The sequence below is a fragment of the Doryrhamphus excisus genome, chromosome 20, assembly GCF_030265055.1.
Source record: "Doryrhamphus excisus isolate RoL2022-K1 chromosome 20, RoL_Dexc_1.0, whole genome shotgun sequence".
In the NCBI taxonomy this organism is placed as follows: Eukaryota; Metazoa; Chordata; class Actinopteri; order Syngnathiformes; family Syngnathidae; genus Doryrhamphus; species Doryrhamphus excisus.
In genome coordinates, this window is record NC_080485.1 from 4,693,121 (window position 1) to 4,720,085 (window position 26,965).

General features: G+C 42.0%; 2 protein-coding genes and 1 long non-coding RNA gene across 5 annotated transcripts; 1 reads left to right on the forward strand and 2 right to left on the reverse strand.

The window, feature by feature from the left end:
- Positions 1-1,312: 1,312 nt before the first annotated feature.
- On the reverse strand, positions 1,313-4,259 carry LOC131108099 (uncharacterized). Its single transcript, XR_009120405.1, has 3 exons — positions 4,167-4,259; positions 3,650-4,081; positions 1,313-1,993 (listed from the first exon to the last, which is right to left on the reverse strand). It is a non-coding gene; the product is annotated as an uncharacterized LOC131108099 (long non-coding RNA).
- A 994-nt stretch (positions 4,260-5,253) lies between these two features.
- LOC131108098 (zinc finger CCCH domain-containing protein 6) lies at positions 5,254-12,909 on the reverse strand. Of its 3 annotated transcripts, none has more exons than XM_058058868.1 (12): positions 12,609-12,909; positions 10,672-10,897; positions 10,501-10,596; positions 10,174-10,423; positions 9,960-10,108; positions 9,761-9,886; positions 9,201-9,317; positions 9,014-9,121; positions 8,708-8,937; positions 8,283-8,644; positions 7,591-7,773; positions 5,254-7,524 (listed from the first exon to the last, which is right to left on the reverse strand). In XM_058058868.1, the coding sequence occupies exons 1-12, from the start codon at positions 12,656-12,658 to the stop codon at positions 6,098-6,100; spliced, it is 3,324 nt and encodes a 1,107-aa protein (XP_057914851.1). In that variant the 5' UTR covers positions 12,659-12,909; the 3' UTR covers positions 5,254-6,097. The 3 variants fall into 3 exon arrangements, with proteins under 3 accessions (XP_057914851.1, XP_057914850.1, XP_057914849.1); XM_058058867.1 differs by having other exon boundaries at positions 7,591-7,770; positions 12,401-12,909; XM_058058866.1 differs by having other exon boundaries at positions 12,401-12,909.
- Positions 12,910-14,132: 1,223 nt separating this feature from the next.
- On the forward strand, positions 14,133-26,745 carry LOC131108052 (fibulin-7). Its single transcript, XM_058058793.1, has 8 exons — positions 14,133-14,417; positions 14,961-15,123; positions 16,730-16,906; positions 19,011-19,136; positions 19,216-19,353; positions 20,668-20,805; positions 21,513-21,651; positions 24,735-26,745. The coding sequence occupies exons 1-8, from the start codon at positions 14,241-14,243 to the stop codon at positions 25,105-25,107; spliced, it is 1,431 nt and encodes a 476-aa protein (XP_057914776.1). The 5' UTR covers positions 14,133-14,240; the 3' UTR covers positions 25,108-26,745.
- Positions 26,746-26,965: the final 220 nt, after the last annotated feature.

Consider the following 26,965-nt stretch of genomic DNA (forward strand, 5'->3'; position numbering starts at 1 on the left):
TGCTCTCAACTCTCTCTGATAATCATCCACCCTCACCTGGACATCACGAGAGGTCCACACATGAATTGGCTTACACTTCAAGGTGCTGGACAACACTGGGTCCAGGCAGTGTTTGACGAACATGAGCGCCACCTCATCAGCCATGTTCTCCGTCCGCAAGCCTTCAAGCGCAAGGTCTGCTGCCTTGTTCAGCCTTATCCAGTAGTCGACTGGGTTCTCCTTTGGCTTAGGCAGAGTGGCATAAAAGTCAGCCAGGGGGAGACATGAGGGAGCATCACTGAAATAATGGAGAAGAACATCAAATATCAGAGCAGACTTTCGTGAATCGTCAAGTGTAGGATCACTACGCAAGGCAATCTTCACAACATCTCTGGCCTTGCCAACTAAATGGCCCATGATTTCTTCTGTATGTTCACACACAGGAATTTCTTCTTTTCTGAGGTGAGTCTTAGTCAAGTCAATCCAGTCCTGGACTGAGTATTTGTCACTGTTGTCACCCCTAAATGTCGGTAGCACTTTGTCAGACTTAACATGTACTGTCACATGTGGGGGTTCATGTCGGGTAGCATCACATTGAGTCGCCTGAGAAGGTGAGAATGTGTGGTGGTCACCATTCAAGTTTACAACACCAGCTGACATCAGCTTTGAAACAATGGACTCACCTATCTGGGCACCTAACTGACCCACCATGTCTGTGAGTTGATGTATGGTACCAACATCACTGCGGGGAGTGGAAGTTTGGGGACCCCCTGCAAACATCCCACCCACAGGAGTACAGCTTGACCCTTGATGTAACCCAGAGTCTGTACAACCGTCAGGCATGAACATCGAATGTCCCACAATCCCACCGTCAACATTATTGGGGAACCAAACACCCCTACCTTTAGGTAAAGTGGGAGTAGCAAACCTATCCATAGTCAGATTACTGGTGGCCACAAGCCCTCAAATGTACCTACGTTGTGGATTCACGTAATAGCAAAGTGATTAAAGAAGTAAGGTGGCTTGCAACATTTACAATATCAATATACCGAAGAGGAATCCCACTTCTTGAGCGCGTGTGTGGACGAGGTTCTCAGTCCTTCAAAAACCTGACCAGAAAACTTGTAATGAGGCTCAGGACGGCAACACAGCATCCACGGCGATGAGCATCAAGCTGATCTGGCAATCCAAAGGGTCACGGCACCAGTGTAACGGCCTTTGTTAGGTTTCTGATGGACAAAAGAATGAAAATAAAGTTCTTTTTCCTCCACTTCTGCACCCCTCATCAATGCCAACCACGTTGTGTGGCAAAGAGAGGAAGTACTTGTTTTATTGGTAAACAACACACAGATTTTATATTGACAAAGTTTCACAACACTGCCGACTAGTGGTCAACATAAGTAACGGAGTGGGGGAGAGAAGGGGAATGTAACACAAATCCCGCCAGAAATGTAAATGAAAAGAAGCCCTTTTAACTAAAACCAACAATCGAAATAACATAAAACCACTTGAAATGACAAGTACATCGACATAAAAACAATATACACAACACAGATGACCAAATCTTAAACTAAACAACACATTTTGTCTGCAGCTGTTTAACTGAACTTTCCCTCGTCAATGCAACCACGTTGTGTGGCAAAGAGAGGAAGTGCTACCAGAGCTGAGGCCAACTACGGAAGCCCGGGAGGAGCAGAAGTGAAAGGATAAAATAAAGCACACACAAAGAAAGCAATGGAAATAGAGTAAACAAGATAACAAAAATAAATAACACATTGAGATAAAATTCACACAATAACTAAATAATAATAAATTCACGCATTTAGAAAATAAATAATAAAGTGCATTTTTAACTCAGTTACACTTGCACACACAACCATTGTTCGAAAATGCACTTATTAACTCTGAAACACATTTCGAGCAAAGGATGTTCAGGCGGCTCATTCCAAGTGTGCCTGGCGCAGCTTCGCATCCAGTCCTATATGCAACAGTTTCACGTGGCTGAGAAGCACTGCTGTGGAGTTAGAACGAAAATGAGACAAAGTGTTTCACTCGCTGTGATAATGTATTTCAAGCAAGCTATAGGCTTTGTGTTAAAAATTTTCCCCAATATATTGCACATGTGTGCCACGTCCAAAAAAGCACTCCACTCGCTCAGAGAAGGCCTCCGAAGAGCGTTTTGGCACTTATGGAACACATTTAGTGTGATTTGCTTTATTGCTTGGCCCACACAATCATTGTTCGAAAATGCACTTTATTAACTCTGAAACACATTTCGAGCAAAGGATGTTCAGTGGCTCATTGTGAGCCAGCGAAAGGTGCCAGGAGGCTCATTCCAAGTGTGCCTGGCGCAGCTTCGCATCCAGACCTATATGCAACAATTTCACGTGGCTGAGAAGCACTGCTGTGGAGTTAGAGCGAAAATGAGAATAAGTGTTTCACTCGCTGTGATAATGTATTTCAAGCAAGCTATAGGCTTTGTGGTAAAGAGTTTCTCCATATATGGCACATGTGTGCCACGTCCAAAAAAGCACTCCACTCGCTCAGAGAAGGCCTCCGAAAAGCGTTTTGGCACTTATGGAACACATTTAGTGTGATGTGCTTTATTGCTTGCACACACAACCATTGTTTGCAAATGCACTTTATTCACTCTGATAAAAATTGTGAGCAAAGGATGTTACGGCGGCCCACTGCGAGCCAGTGGAAGGTGCCAGGAGGCTCATTCCAAGTGTGCCTGACGCAACTTTGCATCCCCTCATAGGTGCAGCAGTTTCACGTGGCTGAGAAGCACCGCTGTGCATTTAGAGCGAAAATGAGACAAAGTGTTTCCCTCGCTGTGATAATGTATTTCAAACAAGCTATAGGCATTGTGGTCAAAATTTTCTCCATATATATCCACATGTGTGCCATGTCCAAAAACGCACTCCACTCGCTCAGAGAAGGCATCCGAAGAGCATTTGGCACTTATGGAACACATTTAGTGTGATGTGCTTTAATGCTTGGCACATTGCTAGGCTTTGTGGACAAAATTTTCTCCATATATGGCTCATGTGTGCCGTCAGCAGTTTCACATGGCTGAGAAGCTGATCAGAGAGCTCACTGAGATTACAGGAGGCCGTGAAAATTGACGGGGGGAGGGGCATCATTTATTTGATGTAAAGTGCATTATAAAATTATTATTATTATTACGACCAGTCCAGGTGTACCCCGCCTCTCGCCCCAAGAACCTGGGATAGGCTCAGCACCCCCGCAACCCTCGGAGGATAAATGGTAGAAAATTAATTATTATTATTATTATTATCATTATTATTATTATTATTATTACGACCAGTCCAGGGTGTACCCCGCCTCTCGCCCCAAGACAGCTGGGATAGGCTCCAGCACCCCCACGACCCTCATGAGGGTAAGCGGTAGAAAATGAATGTATTATTATTATTATTATTATTATTATTATTACGAAATTGATGAAACAGCTACTTCAACCATCAAAAGGTTGGCTCAAGCCATGATGCCAGGTTGTATGTTGAGTTTAAATGAAATATTTTGGAAAGAACAGCGGGCCATATTCAAATACTTGGCGGGCCGGATGTGGCCCCCGCGCCGTAGTTTGCCCACCCCTGGTCTAACCTGTAAATGTGTTTTTTAAGTCCAAAGAGTTACTCTGACTGACCTTCAAGCTGCGGAGGACCTCTGTGTGATCCCAAGTGTCATGCAACTTGCTCAGCCAGAGCTCCTTCAGAGAAATGTTATCATTATGAAAAGAGCTCTCTGGGCGTCTGAGCAAAGAAAATAACAGTTATGACACCGTGCTCCACAACATGCTCAAAATGGCTTATGTGGCGGAAGAAGCACAGCAAAGATTCGAACAATCAGCTAGTTTGCTTTTTGAAAATGTAAAAGCCGCCACCAAAAAAGTGGAAGAGAGCTTCAGCTACATGCAGGACATCTGTACAAGTTCCAACCTGTGGTCCATCAATGACCATCTCTGTTTTCTGATGTCTGATATCATCAGTGAGATGCGCCTTGTTGTCCAGACTGGCTCTTTCTGCGACACATTTAACCTGGAGGTTAAGATTCAGTGCTGGTCAGCCAAAGCCTAACCCTATTCACCAAGAGGCAAAGGAGAAGATCAGAGCAGGTCTACAAGGCATGTTGCCTGTATGTCGTAAATATTTTTGTGTTCTCACACAATATTTGTCCATATTTCTTTGTAGGTTGCTTCTCATTCCAAAGATGCTTTTTCACTGACCTCCACCTCCTTTTTTTCTGAAGCAAGAAAGTTACAGCTGGGATCCCAAACATAACAGAATCGTCCAGCATACCAGAAAGATGGCGGAAACGTACCACATGACTCAGTTTCTGAGGAACAGAGGTCCATTACTGGTAATGACCAGTAAGAGTTGAGTCTTTCGGCTTTGTACCTTGTCTTTGTGCTTTAGTGTTTATTTTTTTCTTCAGAACAAAGAGGCATTTGTCTGTGCAGCTGTGATGTCAAACTGCCAATCAGTGACTGACTTCATTCAAGTCATAGCCAATCACTGCCTGGATGAACAGTGTGCACAGGAACTATCCCTTATCGTGGAGCAGATTCTCACCATCACAAACCAGCTCAGCATCCTCTCCAGGTTAGAAGCAAAACACAAGCCGGACCAACACAAACGGTAACTTCATATATTGTAGTGTCAATGCTGTAACACCTGGCTGCAAATCATCTGATGAGATCCTGGTGAAGAACACGCAGAACTTTCTCCAGACAGTCCTGCGAGGGGTTCACGCTGCAGAAACAGTCTGCATCACAGTAATTTAACAAACATACTCGGCTCTTTTTAGTATGACACTACTTTAAAGGTTGAGGTAATGTTTCTGTTTTAGGGTTTAAAGCAGCCCGACCCAAACTCAGCTGAAGCTGAGGCCATGGCCTTGTGTTTCCAATGGAAGAGAAACCTGGCGATCCATTGAGCCCAGGAGACGTCCAACCCACAAACTGACGAGCTGGGTTTGAGGAAGATCTCATCGCACTCTCTCGAACCGAGTCTGGTGTCTCCGGTGCAAGATGGCTTCAAGTTATTGCTTCAAGGGAAAGGTGTCTCTAAAAACTACTAATAAGTACACAATATACTCACAGCTAGTGTAGTTGCAGCAATTTGATTGACAATATCATAAGAGATAGGAATACTACTGTATATGGCTATTATTGTGGTTATAGTTTTCAATAGTGTAGTGGTTCACATAGCTAATTGTAATGCAGCTGGTGTAATATCAATACCAACACATTGCTTACTTAGGTAGGATTGTGGTATAACATTTATTAACTATTGTGATATGTACAGTATATTGTTTTAAAAAATGTTGAAATGCAGAGAAATATCATGATTATCCATGAACGCACTTAAAAACAATGTACTATATGTACTTTTAAAAAATGCATTTTGATTTAAAAGTCATGAAAACAAAACATCCACCCAAAAGTACGAATGGCTTAAATATCTATTACTCACACATTACTCTTGCAATCTCTCAGAATTATTTCCAGGGCTAAAATATGAAAGTGAAAACATGTAAAACATTTTTTTTTCATTGGATGCACGTGTCATTTATATTTATAGTGCTACTTACAAGCTATAAAATATCCCCCAGCTTCATGTCGACCCTATTCAATAGAAGAATCAATACTATACACATTTTAAAATGAGACACTACATGTAAAAGGATGTTCCCACATTGTAAACACAAGTTCAGAAAAAGCAACTATTTTGCACAATCAGATGAAATCATCTTTCTCTGTCATGTGGCAGAACAGGGGATTAAAATCACAAAAATAGAAGAAATCCATCCAAGTGAACAGAAGTATTAGCACTTTGTAGTAAAGAATTTGATAAAGCATGAAAGTAAAAAAAAAATAAATCTACTCTACCTGATAAAGGCTGAGTGAACCCTATTTAAAATGTGGCTTTTTCCAAGTAGTTTTCATGTTTAAGATAAACATGCTCACTCCCAAACCATCCGTTTAACATGACCACTTTGAAATTGCTTCTCAATCTACGTGAATGTACACAAATAGATTAGTTATAAAGCTTAATCATGACTGACCTCTCGTCGATTAAAAAATCAGCTGAGTTTACTGACAGAAAGGAGAAGCTGTGGGGTCAAAGGTCTTGAAGACATCTTTGAGAGTCCTGTCTTCAACCTCCTCATACTTGTGTTCCTCTGTAAGTACTTCTTTCTCTGCCTTCTCTGACGCCTCCTCTTGTGCCCCCGCAGAGCCCAGTCCCGCTAATTTGGCCTGCCTAGGGTCACTGTACTGGGGTCGGATCAACCCCGCCAGGGCCTGGACGGGCAAGTTATGCACTGCAGGGGGTGTAACAGCTGAGTCCAATGAAACTGGGGGTGGACTGACATGTGGGGACTGATCAGATGCTGAGTCTGTGTTTTTTGTCTCTTCCAAAGAGCCACGGCATTGACTTGAGGAGGTAGGTTGCAGCGGAGGAGTGTCATTCTTAACTGGATTTTTCAAAATACCCACTTTCTTAGGAGGCTCTACCTGATCCTTCCGGACAGGCTCAGTTTGACTACGGGGGTCGTACAGACTAATGCCACCCAGGATTGTTGTGGGGCTTTCCAGGACGCCCCCAGAGGAAGCCAGTCGAGGTGCATATGGTGGCAGCCTCTCAGGCAGGGAGGAGCCTGCACTGGCCTTCTGCAACCTGGGATCCACAACCCCTCCCCCTGTCGAGGCCTCTTTCTGACCCATCAGCTTGCTGTCCAGACTTCCTGTACGCTTGAGTCTGGGGTCTAGATTCTTTTGTTGTCGGGGATCTACTGGTCTCTCCGTGGAACCCCCAGATTGCAGTCGACCTAGACGCTCCTTCAAACGAGCGGCTGCCAGTCTGGGGTCAGTGGGCGGCGGGCTGGAGGCGGGAGGATGCTCTGGCAGACTTGTTCTGTTCATCTGAGCATCAGCGATCAGGGGCGGCAGGGGTAGATTGATGGAGTGCTCCTGTTTGGGTATCAAACATGGGATTAGGTCCTCAGGGGCCCACACTACAGTTTGAGCGTAGGCAGGGCGCTGAAGGAGAATGTCCACCCGAATGTGGCTGAACTGCTTCAGCTGGCACCGTGGATCACACAGCACCACACCCGGAGTGGCCTCCAATGGTATGAGGGCTACTCTGTCTCGGAGTTCCCTCTCCCCTTCCTCGTATTCATCTCCAGCGTGCTGCTTTTGGGCAACAGGGTGGTTCTGCTGGCGGTAGGAGCTTGACTCCATGGGTCTCACTTTCCTTGGGTCCCTGGAAAGTCGTGGATCCAAAGCAGCATCACACTGATTTTTCATATCGCTGGGTCGCTGCCGTGGGTCTGTTTTCACCCGAGGGTCACTTGGTTGAGTTTTCTCCTTAACAAGCCGAGGGTCCCCCAAGGGTGCCGCTGGGGCAGACGTTGTGGTCTTCGACTGCTGGCTCTCACTGTGCCTCTTCAGACATTTCAGGATGGAGGAAACACTGCTCCCATCCTCATCATCGCTCGAGTACCAGTTTGTTGTGTCATCTGGAGTTAAAAAATAAATAAGACCTCAATACTTCTTGGATATCTGGACCCAGAGAGGATGCTCACCTCTGTTCTTATCTTCTTGACTCTCAGCTCGCTGTGGATCATTCCCATGTGGCTTTGACTCTTGTTGCTGCTGTGTCAAGTGTAGAATGATGGCTTTCTGCACTGCTGGAGGCAAAGACTGCAGCTGAACGTCTGCACCTATTTGCTGTTGGATGTTCTGGATCATGGTCATGCCAGGATCTGCTACAACATACAAAAATAAGTTAGGCCCTTGAAATTTTGGGCTCACTGTGACATATGTCACTTTGCATTGAGTTTCTCTGCCAATGACTTGGAAGAACCCTGAGACATTATCTGCCATTATCCACTTTCATGCCATAACCAAAAGCAAAGAAGAGCTGCAGTGTTTGGCAGATTAGATCACAGATCACAGATCAGTGGATTAATTCTCATTTTCAAGGTGTGACCACACACTAAGCTGCTTTCACTCTCCCTACTGGTCCCTCCCTGACTCACTTGCTCGACCCTTAAAGGGCCAGCACAGGAGCTGGTGATCCGAGACTGGACAGGTTTAAAAACGTCTACTCTGAAAAGGGCTGTTTAGAGGGGATTTTGACTGTGCTCAAATTTTTGATCCATGGGGTATTTCGAATAAAACATGTCATAAATATTATCTAGACATCTATGGAAACAAAAGTTACACAAAATGCCTCCTTACAGTAACAGTGATCATCCAAATCCAGGACACAAACCTTGATGGCCTGAGGGCTGGTTTTGAAGCAAGTTACTGAGCAATTCTAGAGGGTTCTGACCCAACGATGGAAAAGCCAAAAGGCTTTGCAGGATTTGTAGATCTGGTCCTGTAGAGAAAGGAGGCCTTTGCATGTTCATCTGAGGGTTGATGTTTCCATGAAATACTGGTGGCTGCATTGGGTATCCATGGGGTGGCTGCTGTCCAGGAGGGCTCTGGGCACTCATGGGTGGTCCTGCTGGGTACCCCATGCAACCAGGTGACCCAGAAGGAGCATCGGATCCAGACGAAACCACCACACCACTTTGTGTTTCCTCTGATGCACCATTGCCTTCACTTGGATCCTGGGAGTAGTTGGACTCACTGAAAATACAAAATTATTTTGAGGTGGGCTTGCTAGACATATCTGCCACAGATATGACTTACTTCAAACCGATCTTCTGCACCAAGTCAACTGTAGGTTGAACCTTGATTTCGAAGAGGGAGGGGATCTTCTTCCCTGCCTGACAAGAGGATCCATCTGGACTATTTTGACCAGGCGTGGGGAGCAAGCCCACACCTGGGGGAGGCTTGGGAAGTGGGGAAATGCCTTGTTTCCTCAGGTCCTCCAGCTCCAACTCATCCTCACGGGCATTTTCATCTTCAGTATTAATGATCTGCTCAGAATATATATCCGGTATATTAGATGTGGTTTTGTTAGATTTAGTAGAGTACGTTTTGACTATGTCTCACCTTATCAAGCAACTCTTTGGTCACATCAGTCAGAGCATCATGGGAAAATTTACAGTTGTCGCCTTGATAGCATTTGGCTCCAGTGTGGAAGAACTTGCAAGGATATTCATGTTCAGTCAGAAATTAAGGAGCCTGATTGAACGGTTGTCTTTACAAAGTCATGCAAATGTGATCATCATTTACGGATATTGTGCATGTAAATGCAATGGTCTCCTTTACTGCAGTATCCCTGGAGGTAGAACTTACAAAGTTCCTTCTTCTTATCTGGTATGACGAGCTCGTGCTCAAACTTACACTGCTCCCCCTAGAGGAAGATGTTATCATTTATGTAAGAAAAGGCATGCAAATATCATATGACATTTGTAGCTAATGCACATTTTATTACCTGCACCAAGTCCAAATGTGATTATTTGGTTGTTCATTGTTTAGCATCGAAACTATATTAGACAAATTTACAGAAATCTGCAGCGCAAAACCCACTGTATTTTGGTGAGGATCCAAAAATGACCAACCAAATCCAGCAGATTGAGTGAAACAATAAATGAGACAATTTTGGCCTTGGTGACGTTGTAAACTCTCAGTAGTTGAAATAAAGAAGCACCTTGTAAAATGCTTGCACTAAAGTGAAATAACTATAATGGGGTTCCTCCTTGCTGCATGCACCTCCCCATCACAAAGGAAGATATGTTTCAAGCAGTGAAAACTCCTGGTTGGGTTGAATTAAAATATTATTTAAGGGTATTGTACCTTGATGCAGCGACCCTCCAGAAAATACTTGCAAATGTATCTTCCATTGTGTTCCACTGTGTGCTGACTGATAAACTCCTTGCTCATAATCAGACGCTTCTTCTGAAAACCAGAATTTTTGACATCCTGTCAAATAAAAGGAAACAAGTTAGTGTCTCACAATACTTACGTTTTTTAAAATCCTTTTGGACGAACATACTGTAGCCATGTCTTCCATGTCGTGGTCTCCTCCTCGGGCTCGTCCTCCACGACCCACCCAGGGTTTTCCTCCCTTCAGCTTCTTGTTCTTGTTGAGCATCCCTCGTCCTCTCCCAGGTGCGCTCCCTCTGCCTCTTCCTCTCTGCCCAACTGAAGACAAAAAGAATCTATTGCTAAATGTATTTTACATAATTATTTTAAAAGTGCATGCTCACATTGTGGTTGTTTCATGCCCCTCATGCCGCCTTTCTTCCCCATCTGCTCTTTTCCATGGCGTCCTCTTCCCAGGCTGGATGGTGAATCTTTAGACTGCGGGTACTCGGACATGTCATCGTCGTAATGATCGTCTTCATCTTCATAGTCATAGTTGTCGTCGCTGTAATCGCTGTATTTGTCAAAATCACTGCTCTTGTGAGGTGGAGATTTGTGTGAGTTGCCACGTGATCCTTTCGGATCCCGTGCATGCTAGAAAACCAACCAAAAGTGAGACTCACTTCCTGTCAGCATCAATTTAAGAAGTCAATTTGGAAATGTGAACTCACCAGATCAGGTCCATGACTTTGCCTGTTTTTGGGCCTCTCTGGTCGGTCATAGTCTGAATCATAGCTGTCACTGGAGCTGCTTGAAGATGAATGACGCTAAGGAGAGGGCAGAAGGAAATAAAGGTTCATTCAAAATCTAATCTTAATGTGTGCCCAATTTGCAAAGCTTACTTTCTGTCTGTCCCGTCTCCTCCTCTTGGACCTCCTCTTCTCTTTGGTCTTCTTATATCTTTTCCTTGAGTGTCTGTATGACTTTTCATCTTTTTCTTTTGCCTTGTCTCGTTCTTTCTCTTTTTCCTTCTCTTTGTCTTCATTCACCTTGGTCACCTCTTTGTTTTCCTCCTCAATCCCGATCCCCTCATCATCTATTTCTCCGTCTTCCAACTCTCCATCCTCCCTGAGGGGCCATTATAAAAAGAGTTTAACAATGTATGTTCATATAATGTTCATCTACAAATATATGGGAGAATCTCAATGTTTTGAACTCCTGTTTCAATACATATTTAGCAGAGAGATGCTGCCTGAAGGAGTGTCCAGAGATCTGTTCGCATGAATTATCTGTTTCCCTTTAGACAATCTAGTTGAGACTGTGCACCTCTGCTGGCTGTAGTCAATTACTGCACTCCATTTTGCCTCAATCACTTAAGACAAATAATCAAGGTCACATAATTGACCAAATACTGTACCTAACAATAAATCAATCATATAAAAGTTATTATTCCCACCCCTGACAGCAATTATTACATTTTACTAAATATATTGTTATGCTTTTATTTATTTTTATGTTTATCTAAATATATTTGGGCTCCTAGTCCAACCTACAGTAATTATGCAGACTTGAGTAATGGGCCATTTGTTAAGGGGCAGTGTAGTGGGGCCTTCCAGCTGCCTAGATGGCACCAATATCATAAATCATATCATATAAAATGTGGGTTTGTTGTCACCTAATAATAGCAATTTGGCAAAGTTTAGCTCTTCACTTTAGATATCATTGAATATCAGCCGCTTCTCTGAGACAGCTTTTGCATATGTGCTTGAATACCACCAGTGCTGATTGCCAGCTATGAATGGTAGTTATTTTATTTGGGCCAAACAAGCAATTTTACAAACTGTTTAGTTTGTAATTGTGGATTTTTTTTGTACATCTGTTCTTTCAAATCACTGATAGTAATTACAGTAGCCGGTAGTGGTGGTCTTATATTTTTCACTTTAAAAACAATGTAATTTAAAGTGAGTTGCATACAGTGCCTTTAAATGACACAAGTTAAAGTTGAACCGAATATACAGTACATACGTGGTTAATAAATGAACGTAATAAATCATTAATACTAATGACTGATGTCATTTTTTTCGGTCTAGATTTGCATTAAAATAGGATGAGTTTTTTTGATAACGGGAAATTCTAGGAAAACAAATCACAAACATTTTATGAATGGTTCAGGTCTGGACTCTATAATATAATATAAAACTATTAATGTAAAAAATTACAATGTAGCACGGCATTATTATCCTCATGCAGCTCAGCCCCGAGTGAACTCTACCTCTGCTGTACTGACTACTGACCAGCAGGGGGAGGGTGCTGCAATGACAACAATGGGCGTGGCAGTTACGTCATCATTTGCATCGTTCACTGCAGATGGCAACAATGCAACCATGGATTCATCCTACAACCACCACACAAATGACGATGACGTATCGTGAATTAGTCAATTTGACAGACGGGGAAAAGGAAAGCCAAAGGCTAGACTAATATGCACCAAAAAGCATGCAAGGATTATATAGAGTTGGGGTCATCATGGAAAATGTATAAAATGATGAAAAAACAAAACAAGCACGTCGATGCACAGCACTGAAAGGCACAGATTATGGTGTTAAAAAATGCATAAGATTGTTACTCGACCTTGCGTCCCCTGCCAGCTCAGAGTCTGTCATGTTTTTGTCAAGAACGGGGGCTGGGGGACTGGAAACAAGGCTCACAGAGGCCATTGGAAAGCGAATCTGCTTGACTTCTCAGTCCGGTACAAGAGTGCATTAACTCAACCAGTCAATGAGGCGCGGTGTTGTGACAGATGCTGGAAGATGTTCAGACTGGAGCAAAAAAAACTCACGGTGTTTCATGTCTCCACAGAGACAGTGTACAGACACCCTCCTCTTTCATATCAATGTCGTTTTAACTCTGAGCACAGCTCGGTACCCCGCTTTGCTAATGTCCCGTCGGTTGACAGCTGCCATGTTGCAAGAAGAGAGGAGACGGAGGGAGAAACAATCAGTGTTGTAACCATGTTCGTTGATTTCAGCATCTTCACGGGATTTCTCAACAGCGACATCACCACAAAATGGCCACTGAGCTCTGCCGTACACAGTCCCAGATTGTGTATTCCTCCGCGTATCTATCCTCCAGTGCGGCTCTATCTAACCGGATGCTACAAAATCAGTCTGTGATTGGTGGAATTTCAGCTGTGTCATACATAGGCGTTTCTTATTGGCTATAATTTAGGTCAGTTATTACACATCTGCAAGCGATTACGACGTTTAAATTTCACACTTTGTCAAAAGAAAATTAGTGAAAACATGTAGCTGTCCGTCCTTTATTTGATTTAAAATAAACAATTTATGTATTTAATTAACACTTGGGAGGATTGTGAAAGTGAGAGCCGTAAAGAAGCCGTGTTCTTTGTAGTGTTTTATTCAAGACTTGACCGCTAGGTGTCACTTTTACACTGCAAAAAGTGTAAACACAGTAAAGCAAAATTCAGATAAATTTAGTTACAATAAAACTTACTTATCTCAACTGGTATTTTATGTATTCTTTATAACCAAAAATAATTACAGAGCGTATCATACTGTTCACTAAGCGGTTAAGGTGACAACCAAGAAGAAATGAATCACCATTTCAAAAGAAAAGATGCAATTACAGATGATTACAAATGTCTGCATCTTTTTTTTACACTTAATTCGGCACTCGCCGCTATTTCCACGCCGTGAAAATGTCGAAAACTACAGACTGTACATTGGTGGGAGGGATCCTTGTACAGTCGGCTCTATCTAACCGGATGCTACAAAATCAGTCTGTGATTGGTGGAATTTCAGCTGTGTCACTACATCGGCGTTTCTTATTGGCTATAATTTAGGTCAGTTATTACACATCTGCAAGCGATTACGACGTTTAAATTTCACACTTTGTCAAAAGAAAATTAGTGAAAACATGTAGCTGTCCGTCCTTTATTTGATTTAAAATAAACAATTTATGTATTTAATTAACACTTGGGAGGATTGTGAAAGTGAGAGCCGTAAAGAAGCCGTGTTCTTTGTAGTGTTTTATTCAAGACTTGACCGCTAGGTGTCACTTTTACCCTGCAAAAAAGTGTAAACACAGTAAAGCAAAATTCAGATAAATGTAGTCACAATAAAACTTACTTATCTCAACTGGTATTTTATGTATTCTTTATAACCAAACATAATTACAGAGCGTATCATACTGTTTACTAAGCGGTTAAGGTGACAACCAGGAAGAAATGAATCACCATTTCAAAAGAAAAGATGCAATTACAGATGATTACAAATGTCTGCATCTTTTTTTTACACTTAATTCGGCACTCGCCGCTGTTTCCACGCCGTGAAAATGTCGAAAACTACAGACTGTACATTGGTGGGAGGGATCCTTGCATCGACAGGAGGCGGTGTGCACAGTTCCGAGAGCACACTTTCCAACAGCACCAATCCATCTTTACAGACACCTGATGAGCATCCCATTGAAACTTCCCAAGCCACACTATAATTCTTATTCACTTTGTGTGTTGGAAGTGCCACAAGAAAAACACTTGACTTGTGACTGGACTTGTGGAGAGATGTCTTTTTGGTGCAGGTGTTTGCTTTTGCTGTGTTTGTCTGCTGCCCCTAGCCATGCTTCAGTTCAGGTAAGATCATTTGTGTGACATATCTATTTTCTATTTGTGAAATCATATTTTTTGTGCAAAATGATGGGGGGGGGGGGTTGCTGTAGCATTGGATATGAGTTCTGCTGGAGACATTTCCCCACAGTCTTGGGCATGAAAGCATTTTAGCACAGGTCACAAGTATGTGAATGATGATTTTGAACGTCCCGAAGCGAGTTGTTGTTGTACCAAGCCCCCCCCCCCCCCCCCCAAATATGAGTACAGGAATTCAAGGTATGCCGCCTCTAAGAAAGTACTCCATTGACCATGTGATTAATAAACCTCACAGGAAGGATTATATGCAGCTTGACAACTACTCACATGAAGTGCTATAGTGGCACCCATGCAATTTTCATTTTTGTCAATTCGTGTCATCAGATGGACTTTGACTTGTCATGCTGCCTTTTGACTTGCCAAATACTTTGGACATATGTCTTCCAGACATCAGCCACAACATTTGCCTTGCTGGGCTTGCATTGCACGTAAAAAAAAAAGAAAAAGAAGTATTTGTTACCTGTTTCGTAGACCTGCATGGATAAGCACCAGGTGGTTGGGGTGCTGCGACAGATGGATAAGTTTCTGAAAGTCCAGGAGCTTCGGTTTACAGAAGGCCTCCGGATCATGAAGTCAAAACTGGCGACATTACAGAACTCTGTCTCCAAGCTGCCTCAAGCTGACCAGTCAGCTGGTAAGAGAGAAACTCACCTTTGTTTTCTGACTGTATGTCCGACAAATGTAACCAAATGCACAAATTAAAAAGACAATAATCCTGGTCAATGTCAAAAAGTTATTTAACAATATGTTTATTATGGTTGTAGTTTGCAGTGCTCTACACTGAATCAAAATGAAATGAAATAGAATATAACTCGTGAAAATATGTAGTATAACTCTTTTATTAATGGTTTAAATTCAATAATTAATCATTTATTAGTTAATTCTCCCACATAAACATAAACATGCTGGGTTAATTGGTGTCTCCAAATTGTCCATATGTCCACATTCATACCTATAGGTATGTATGTGAGTGTGAATAGTTGTTTGTCTATATGTGCCCTGTGATTGGCTGGACACCAGTCCAGGGTGTACCCCGCCTCTCGCCCAAAGACAGCTGGGATAGGCTCCACCACTCCCGCGATCCTCGTGAGGATAAGCGGTACAGGAAATTGATAGATGGATAGTTAATTATGTCCATAAAACCTATTAATAAGCAACATTGTTCATAGTGTAGGAATGCTCTGATTGATCGGCCAACGATCTGTATAGATTTCCATTTTTATTTCCATAAAAAAATCATGTGATGGGTACAGTATATGCCTATCACCGCTGATCACAAAATCCCTGTGGCTTGTACTATTGAAGCCTGTAGCCTTCCCTTTGTTCAGCGTAGTGTCTTGTATAAAAATATTGTTATTATTATCAATAATAATAGCACCCAAAGTGCTTCACAATGAAGTGACCCCATTATTCATTCACTCCTCAGTCACACACACACACTAACCGGTGGTGGTCATCTACATCTGTAGCCACAGCTGCCCAGGGGTAGTCTTAACGGTAATGTGGCTGCCACATTACTACTATTATTACTTATGGCGACCACCACCAAACATTCATTCATATTCATACACCTAGTGAGGACAAGTGGTGTAGAACAGAGATGGATGAATGAGCACAAAAAAAACAAATATATTGAATATATTTAATACCCTCCTTCAAATAGTAAGTCTTCTCTCAGCCTTGACAGCAGACGTTTTCTATTGAAGAAATCCAAGGTCATCTCTGACTGTGTTAGCCACTGGGAAGAGGAAGTGGAATCGTGTTATTTGGCTGCTTTGTCAGTGAAAGGCCATGTTTAATAATAAAAAAAAGGCAAATTGGTCAATTAAGATGTTGTTATGGTTCAGTCATTCATGATTTCATCATAAAAAAAAGTCTTTCTCTTGTTTCCATGCACGCATTTTTCTCATGTGGTGTAATTCTGACATGAAGCTTATCCTGTTCATCTGGAAAACATTGAACAGCAAAAATGGTCTCAAGGCACATAAGAACAAGACCCGATGAGTCATTATTAAATGCTTTTTCCCAATCTCCATAGGTATAGGAAGCATAAGTGCCATGAAAGACCAAATGGAAGTCACTTTAGAATGTTATGTAATATACAGAGTGTGTATTATGCATTTTCCAGATCAATGGATGCATTTTAGACGGCCCAGTGACACGTGCATATCCCCGGGCGGGGAATGCCAGAGGATGTTACTGTTCTCCACATGTGATCAGCCCTCTTCTCTACCCCACAGCCCCCACCACCTGCCCCCCACTGGAAGAACCGAATCACGGAATCAAGTTTGGCTCCAAGCATCTGGTCGGACATGAGGTGCATTTCACTTGCTCACAGGGCTACCACCTCGTGGGCTCAGCCACACGTGTCTGCCAGGACAACGGCACGTGGAATGGAGAGGGGGCCTTCTGTAAAGGTGAGGCCTATTGACCTGCACTTAACCTGTCATGAACAACTGATTTGGGAGAATGTTCACTTGATTTTCTACACTTCAATTCACTTAAATTGTATTCATTTCCAATTAAGTTCCATTTCTTTTATTTTTCCATTTGTAGTCTGAATTCTGATTCTAATTTAATTCAGTTTCGGTTCAAATTCAAAATATTGTCAATCGTCCAGATCCAATTGAAGCCCTCAGCAGGGATAAAACATACTTTGACATATTGATAGAAGATCTTGTTAAAAGTGGTATTAGGTATCTGAGCACACATAAAAAAAAACACCTGTATTGCATTTCATACCACAGTGGAATACGTTCCCTGCCAGGTTTTTGTCTTTTGCCCCCACATGCTCCCTCATCTTCCTTTCACTCTCTCGCTCAAGTTTCTTGCATAGCACTGTCCCACCAAACAAGATATAGACTTGAAATGATACTCAAACTATGGTCTGATAATGCTAAAGTATGCTAAGTATGCTATTGATAGCCCAATCAGCCTGCAGCCGGAGCACATTTCGTCCCAGAAAATGCAGAGGGGTGCACTTATTTAAACACGTATTTATTGACACTCATGCTTACAGCAACCTGAGAAGGTATGACTGCAACAGTATTGTCTCTGTTCCTGTTTTTTTTACCTGGCCTCAGCTGTCTAATTTTAGCCATGTTTAAAAGACAATAGTGTGATAGAGTGTGGAAAAGAAAACTGCAGTTTCAATGAGTTTAAAAATATCCGTCAGTTGAAGTTGGCTTTTTAATGTTTTGGACATATGGAGTCCCCCAGAGAGGCCAATCAAAATGTTGTCATCCATTATACTGCGGCTTCATTGCGTGGAGGTTTGAAGAGATTGGATTATTAATACATCTATTAAAATAATTTGTTCCAGACCCAGCAATGATAAGTGAATTTCTGTATAGTAGGACTCAATATTAATGAATTGTAAATACTTTCATAGAAAACCTATTTATGACTTTATGCATGCAATTTATTTACCATTATTTGAGCCCTCTAGACATGAAACAACACCAGAGTCACCTTTATACTTTTATACTACTACTACTGTTCGTTAAGCCTCACATGCTAGCGAGCTAACTAGTTAGTCTCCAATTTATTTACTTCACTCAGGTAAAGTGAGAAAGAAAGACTAAGAAGCCAAAAATATACCACTCCCATACAGACTGGGAGAACCTTTTTTCACTCTTAACATGTCGTATATGCCATGGGCGACTACATGCAGTGTAAAGGTAATCTAATGTAATAAGATAAGATAAGATAAGATATGCCATGCCATGGCTCATCAATGTCTTGTCTTATTACTGATGCCTACTGACCAGAATACTACATACACATTGTCTTTCAATATTTTGACTAATAATAGGACATAGTTAACCACGAAACAGCAATCATTTATTAATTTTTGAAAAAACGCAATGAAGCAAGGGATGACTGTACATATATCTTTATGGGCGTCTCAATTATTCACAATTTACGGCATTTGCTGGGGGTGCTGGAATGTAAGTCCCCCCACAATGCAGTGGTGATTTGTATTTTTAATGGCTGTCTGATCAGATTTGCACTATGTAAATACCTGTGTTTGATTACAATTTGACCCTTTTTGTAGCTTTATTAATGTAGCATTGTCATGTGCCAGAGCTCACTGCTACTGACTCTTGTGCAACAGTATCACTATTTTTCATTCCATTGCATACAAATGTTTTGTTTTGTATTTAATCCGGATACGACAGTTATTCCATAATTTCTACCAAAAAAACGCATTAGATCATTTGAGGACATGGCAGAGGGGCAGACACATGGGTGGAAAAAACATGAAAACTATTTTTATGAGACAAACTGTTCTTCAGTTTCACACAAATAATTCAGAATGATTTTGCCCTTCTTTGGCAGTAGAATCATAGACCCTGAGAAATAAAATTGTGCTGTAAAAATAATTAAGTATGTGTTTGCCTTTCATCATAAATAACTATGGATGTATTTTAAAATCACATATTACAAGATTTATTTTTTCATGTCAAAAAGGACAGAAAAGGCTTTTTTATTCTGAGTCGTCTTGTCTCCTGTGGTCAGACATTAGCGAGTGTGCAAGTAACCCCTGCCAAAATGGAGGAACATGCGTGGAAGGTGTCAATCAGTACAAATGCACCTGCTCCCAGAACTGGAGTGGCTCCCATTGCCAGCACCAAACTCAGACAGGTAACATCCACTCAATAAATCATGCAGGTTCATTTAGCTGCTGACATCAAACCTTGTACTTTAAAAAAAAAAAATGCAGCTCCTCCTGAGTGGAGTGTCATGAACGATCCAGCGTTTAGCCGAAAACCTCGCTGTGCCCAAGTGAACCGAGCCCAACACTGCAGTTGTGATGCAGGCTTCCATATGAGTGGCACTTCTGACAATAGTATCTGCCAAGGTGAGATACTCGTTACTACTGGATTACTTTCAACTCTATACTGACCTGTGGTGTGACACCGTAACTCCGCACAAGAAACAGGTGCTTTTCGGGTGTGAGCATTCACATTGCAATGGACAACAAACAATGCAATGACTTCTTCTTCTTTCTCTTTGGGCTTTTCCCTTCAGGGGTTGCCTCACCCTTAGATATAAGGTGAGAGACTTTTAAGTAGAAACCTCCCCAACCTGCATAAGATGATTTAAACATTGTGTTGTTAATATGTTTATATATATATATGTATGTATGTATGTATGTATATATATATATATATATATATATGTTGCCATGGGAGCGGGGACAGTCTGGGTTGACACACTGAAAGCCTCCCCCCGTGTTGATACATGTTGTTCCTCGGCTACAGTTGTGCTGTTGGTTTAAACACTCGTCCACATCTGGAAGACAAAACAGCAGCGGCATGTAAGAGGAGCGAGGGGCCGGGAGCCAGACCATCCGCAGTCTGAGCGGTGCTGAGCTCCAATTGTTTATTTGGTTTATTGTTTATATATATATATATATATATATATATATATATATATATATATATATATATATATATATATATATATATATATATATATAACATATTAACAACACAATGTTTAAATCATCTTATGCAGGTTGGGGAGGTTTCTACTTAAAAGTCTCTCACATTCTACAGGAAATGCCTGTATATAAAATTTCCATTTATAAGGCATATTATGTATTTCTTGTTTATAATATATAATATAATACCAGAGCAACATTCATTCATTCATTCATTTTCTACCGCTTTTTCCTCACGAGGGTCGCGGGGGGTGCTGGAGCCTATCCCAGCTGTCTTCCGGCAAGAGGCGGGGTACACCCTGGACTGGTCGCCAGCCAATCACAGGGCACATATAGACAAACAACCATTCACACTCACATTCACATTCATACCTATGGACAATTTGGAGTCGCCAATTAACCTAGCATGTTTTTGGAATGTGGGAGGAAACCGGAGTACCCGGAGAAAACCCACGCATGCACGGGGAGAACATGCAAACTCCACACAGAGATGTGCCGAGGGTGGGAATTGAACCCTGGTCTCCTAGCTGAGGTCTGCGCGCTAACCACTCGACCGCCGTGCCGCCCACCAGAGCAAAATGTTAGACAGAAACAGTCTCCACATATGTTTGTTCCAGTATGTGTTTTAATATGGTGAATTTCCTCCATCCCAAACATTCCTGCCATCCTGTGTATAGCAGCCCCTGCATGGTCGGTCCTGAGATGTCTGCCTTTTCCTGTTTTTAACAGATGTCAATGAGTGTGAAGTCTACCGTCTGGACCAGGGAGGGACGTTATGCGTTCATGAATGTGTCAACGTCCCCGGCTCATACCACTGCTCCTGCCCCAGTGGCTACAAGTTGCTCCCAGATGGGCGGAGCTGTGAGGGTGAGTGACAAGAGGGTACAGCGGGACAAAGGCTCATTCACTAGCGAGGAGCGTCACACCTGACTAGCTGGGTGGCAGCACCAAAAGGGGGGCTACTCTGTGACTTACAGGGACAAAAAGCTTCAACAATGTATCAACAATGTTAGGACTAACATAGTAAACGATTGTGTACTTAACAGGCAACGTCACGCGAGGTACCAGGATTTGAAGCCTTTTTTTGTTTGTTTACAACGCTGTCCTCTGTGAAGTGGTACACATGGTGGCTCATCAGCTGGGTCAAATTGGGGGTGGGATGTCCACGAGGAAGTTTTTTTTTCTTCATGATGTCATTGCAACCCGTAACTTTGCATGTCTCTTCTCTACACAACTAAGGGAGATTCTCATCTCATTCTCATTCTCGTTCTCATGTTTAGTGCTTGTAAACATGTTCCCGGGCCACATATTACTGTTGGAACATGATTACAAAGTCAATTTAGCAGAATAGGAGACCTTTGAGATTCTGAGACTTTTTTGAACACAATGTTTGGCCCTGGAATGAATGACCTCACCATTTCCCAGCAGAAAGGATCTTTAGGACACGAAGCGTTTCTGTGAGACTGAACCGAAAAACCAAATAAACAATTGGAGCTCAGCACCGCTCAGACTGCGGATGGTCTGGCTCCCGGCCCCTCGCTCCTCTTACATGCCGCTGCTGTTTTGTCTTCCAGATGTGGACGAGTGTTTAAACCAACAGCACAACTGTAGCCGAGGAACAACATGTATCAACACGGGGGGAGGCTTTCAGTGTGTCAACCCAGACTGTCCGCGCTCCCATGGCAACATCACCTACGTCAAAACATCTCCCTTGTATGTGCTTTTAACTTATTTGCATGTGTTTCATCGTCCAAAGATCCAGTAACTTTATGCTAAATGTAGAAGAAAGGCTCCTGGGGGACATTTTGACTAATAGCAGGAAAGAGGAGTACAAATGTATTGTAGAATTGATTTGTTTATAATCCTCAAACCATGTCCAAATCCCCTTTGTAAGTCAGGTCTACATTTGGGGATGACCTCTAGCGAAATATGAAAGAAAAATATTGATTTCATAGATGTTGGCTCATATTATCTTAGGTATGGTCAACACAAGTGTTGTGTGTTGTGCTGTGGGATGGACCTGAAGGTGTGCAGTGCATGCCTGGATGAGTAGGGTATGTCGTTATTAATAATAAGATGCTCACATGTACTGCATATGTTTGGATGTGTTTTCTACTTGATGACATGACAACTTACGGCAGGGGTGCTCATTAAGTCGATCGCGAGCTACCGGTCGATCGCGGAGGTGGTACTGGTCGATCGCGGCGTGACATTAAAAAAATATCATCCCAGCATCAATGCCGTCACTTGATTGATATACAGGGCAGCCATTCAGATGACAACTGAATGTTGCCCTTCGGGTGACCAATCAAATCAAACAACGTCCTAAGTGCAGCAGAACTTACGATGTCAGCCTATCATCCATTGCCGTTACTTGATTGACATACAGGACAACCAGTCAGATGACAACTGAATTTTGACCTTTAGGTCACCGCTCATGCGTAAACAACGATGCAAAGTGCTAAGCTAGTCGGCGAATTGCGAGATTTTAAGCCCTCGCTAAAGTTTATGGTCACTAAAATGAGTGAAGGAGCTGGACCAAGTAAAAAGGCAAAAACTGGACCAAGTAAAAAGGCAAAAAACATATCACTTCCATACGGATATGGAATATTATACGGATATTGTGATACGGATATTATCCATGACTGATAAACATTTGGAAGTGTGCTTGAGGCTGGCTATCAGCAGCTACTGTCTGGACTATGCATCCCTGGCTGGTTCAATTCAGTGCAAGTCATCAAAGTAAACTCAGGTAATTACAAAAAATTTTAATAGTTAATTATGTGTGTTTTGCAATATTGGCTCATTTGGTTATGTAAGGTACATCACCATACATTGTACGTACAAATAATCCTTAATACATTTGAAAATAAATAGATGTTTTGCATTTTTGTAGTGGGTAGATCATTTTGACTCGGTCATTTTAAAAGTAGCTTGCATGCTGAAAAAGTGTGAGCACCCCTGGCTTACGGCCTCTGCGAACTGAAAATTACTGTAAACCAAAATCAGCCATGAAAATGACTGGAACACATAGCATGTTGGCCCTCCTCTGGAGTCAGGGTTAAATGAGGTAAATCACCAGAAGTAGAAAGAGTATTAGAGTACTGAAGCAAAAGTAGACATTTCCCAATACTAAATAAAGGCATTCAAGGACATTGTGATGTATATAGTATTATCCACTGGTCAGTGATGTTACTGTAATGTCCGGCGAGATACACAAGCACCAAGTCTGATTGATGGAAGAACAGGTTGCCGGTTTGAATGACTGTTGCGGCAGTAACCTAAGCCAAGCTAAACCTCAACGCCCAATTATCACTTCTTGTGCGCCCCTCATTCTCTTCACTATAGCACCGGAACACAGTTACTGCAACACACACAAGCATGAGTCTTATTTATGTCTTCACTGGTTTTCTGTTATTATGTCTACTGTATTGGATAATACCGGTCTAAGGGTGACTGGGGTGCTACTTCATGTCTAGAGGGCTCTAATAATGTTGAAAGCCATGTTTAGAAGGTCGTAAACAGGTTTTCAACCCTCTAACTGCAAAAATATTCCATTTATAAAGGAATTCTAATTGCCGGAAATTCATTTATCACATAATCGAACCATGATAAACAAGGGATTGCTGTATTTTCTATTCAGTAACAGATTAGAGTACAATACTACAATACTTAAAGGACCTATTATGCTCATTTTTCGACCCTCTGTATTGAGTTGTGGTCAGAATCTGCAATTATTCCAGCTGTAATTTATTCCACCCATGGCCTGCTTCCGGGCACGCCCATATAAGGAAGTCCGCCCCTCTTTGACATCCCAAAGGGACAGTTTTACCACGCCTTTTGAAACAAAGCGTTTTGAGCCATCCCAAACTTCTTTTAGGGCTCACAGGGCCCAAATGCGCAAACAAATGCGGAAACCTCATTATCTGATACTTTGGTATGGTTTAACACGACAATACAACATTCTAACTACATTTATAGGTCAGAAAAGTGGAAGAAGTATAATAGGCCCCCTTTAAGTACACCATTTGTAAACATACGCACAGTAACGTAAGTGCATTTAATTTCTGGTAAACACAATTTCAGAAAAGCAATGACTGCAAACTACAACCCCAATAATGTTTTTAACAAAACTGAGCATCATTTTTATTAATGCACCCAGTGTTATGCCTGGTGGGGGTTTATCATCATTAACAACCATGGAGAGGGCAGCTCAAAGGAGGAGATGATTGCACACACGCACACAGAAGCCACATGAGAAGTCCTTTGTGGTAAAAACTGTGTAATAGTGACGCAAACCAGATGTGACAAGAGCATGCATGCTCAGCAGAACCTCACTGGCGAACATTCTTTTTTTTCTCTTTAATGTTGTCCCAATTGCTGAGAAACATTACAACCTCATTTGTCAAGCCAAGTTGCCTGCTCTAAAGCGCTGAAACATCGTACTGTGCTCTGACTTACTTACTTTTGCTAGCAGCAGTGTGCCAGCAAAAGGAGCAAGCAAAGGTTTGGAGTGAAGCAAAGCATTGCTTAGATCTGTCATTTGCAGTTTGCAGTGGTGTAGAACTGGATCTGCAGGGAAATCGTCAGTATGATGCTGATTTTAATGACAAAAACACATAATGAAACTAATCACAACTATGATGAAAGTCTAGATTGGTCTTGTAAGTGCTTCCTGTATATGTACAGTAGGTGTTACCTCTCCTGAAGGCTCTAAATGAGTTGTATACAGTACTACTGTCCTACAGGGTTTATACTGTATTACCTCTAACAGGATGTGTTTCTGTATTGTGTAGTCAGTGCGAGAGGAACCCCTGCCCCATGGACAGCCGCTCCTGCAACCTTGCCCCTAAGACCGTCTCCTTCCACTACCTCTCCCTCCCTTCCAACCTGCAGACACCTGCAACCCTTTTCCGAATGGCCACTGCGGGGGGCCCTGGGCGGGCGGGACCTGACAGCCTGCGCTTTGGCATCGTAGGAGGAAACACCCGAGGCATCTTTGTCATGCAGCGCTCGGACAGACAAACCGGCGAGCTGATACTGGTCCAGCAGCTACACGGGCCGCAGGAGATCAGCGTGGACGTGGACATGTCAGAATACACCGACCGCACCTTTCAAGCAAAGCATGTGGCCAGAGTCCACATTTTGGTGTCACCTTATAACTTCTGAGGAAGGTGAGGAACTGACTGTGCTGATCACCTCCATCACCTCACAGGCCAAGCCTTGCTTCATTTTAAAGTTTTCAAAACAATACTATTATACAATTAGCATTAACAGCAAAAACAGCAGCGCTATTTGGAAGAGCATCAAATACCACACCACATACCGTCATGGAAAAATTGGATTTGAGTTTATTTGTTGTTCTTTAATGCCTGGCACAGCTAAAGGTACTGGTGCTCATAAGAGTTTAATTGCAGAGCTTATATCTAGCCATTTCTGTTGTTTTCAAGATAATAACAAAAAACAAAAGTTCTTACATTAACAGCTATGGCATTGACAGTTGATGTTGTGTTCATTGTATTCCTCATGTAGCATACCTGTAGTCGTACCAGACATAATAATATTTTTCCATGACTGTATTGGATATGCCTGTTATTTATCATTAAGATGCATGCTTTATTGCTCTAAAAAAATAAGAATTAGGAATTTGAATGCAGTTGTTAGATAGATAAAAAGTTGATGACGAAAAGTTATGAGAATTGTCTGGAAACCTTCCATAGGAAGTTACAGTACAGTAGTACAGTACACTCGTCTTATGTCCGCAACCATTTCAATACAGTATATCCTCCCAAAAGAAAATACTTTAGAAATGTAACAATGTACTTTAGTAGCTTGTATAGCAATATAGATTTACTTTCCACTGACAATGACACAACACACAGCAATTAATTATCAAATTCGCCAACAACTCAAGCGAGTGTCAAGGTGATTGTGTCATGCATACATTTAAATGTAATGGCCAGGGGACGCACGAGTGCTACTGGTACTGGGATGCTCCGGTTCACCCTCTCCCTTGGGAAACTGGGCCACATGACACTTCCAACATAACAAGCCCTTCAAAGTGCTTGCTGAGGAAGCCAAAGGTGATGGAGTGGCCAAGTATGCCTCCAGTCTAACATCCGCCAGCGATGTCACCTGAGATGTCATCACGGAAAAGTTGATGAAAAATTCAGTAACAACCTTTGCAGCTCTGGTGGATTCCTTGCCCAAGAAATTAAAGCATTGCTAAATAAATATGGTGCTGACACTAAATAATGACACTTTGGACACAATTTTGTCATGTTCATTGTGTAAGCTGTATATTATATTATACTCCCACGACTACTACTACTTCTACTTTCAAGTTTCATTTCTACAGTACAACAGATAACGGTTTTTACAAGGGTTACACCCCAGACCACTTGCAAACACCAAAAACTGAGTAATGCAAGTAATTGATATGCCCATTAAAAAAATGCCTGTTTTGATGCGCTCGCCCCTCCCTCGCTCATTGTACAACCAAAAATAACAGCAAGTAAGAATGGTTTCAGAAAAAATGCATACACACTCATATAGTGCACATGCAAAACAATAATTAGACTAATTTTAACTTTCCAACCTGCTGTGCTGTGGGTTTCCAGCATGTCTTGCACAAGAAAAACCATTGTTTTGCAAATCCATGTGTTTCGCATAGTCTGTGAGGAACAGTTACATAGTGTATTCCACATGTTACATGTTTGTGTTATTTTTGGTTGAGTGAGGAAAGCATCTGGGTTGTTGCTCCTGTTGGTTTATGGTGTGTGAGTAAGACTGTACATTTCAAACTGATTCAGTGCATATAAAGAACACTTCATCAAGCAAGTTGAAGTTAGCCTCTGACTATTTACTGTGCAACTCAAGCTTTACCTATACATTCCATTTTGGGATGATTTTGTCCAAATTAATGGACTAATAATGAAAACGGTAAGCACAAAATGGTTGTTTTTTTTTCCAGCGGCAGGTTCAATTTTAGCATGTTTTTTCAGGTATGCGGCAGTCACAAAACTGG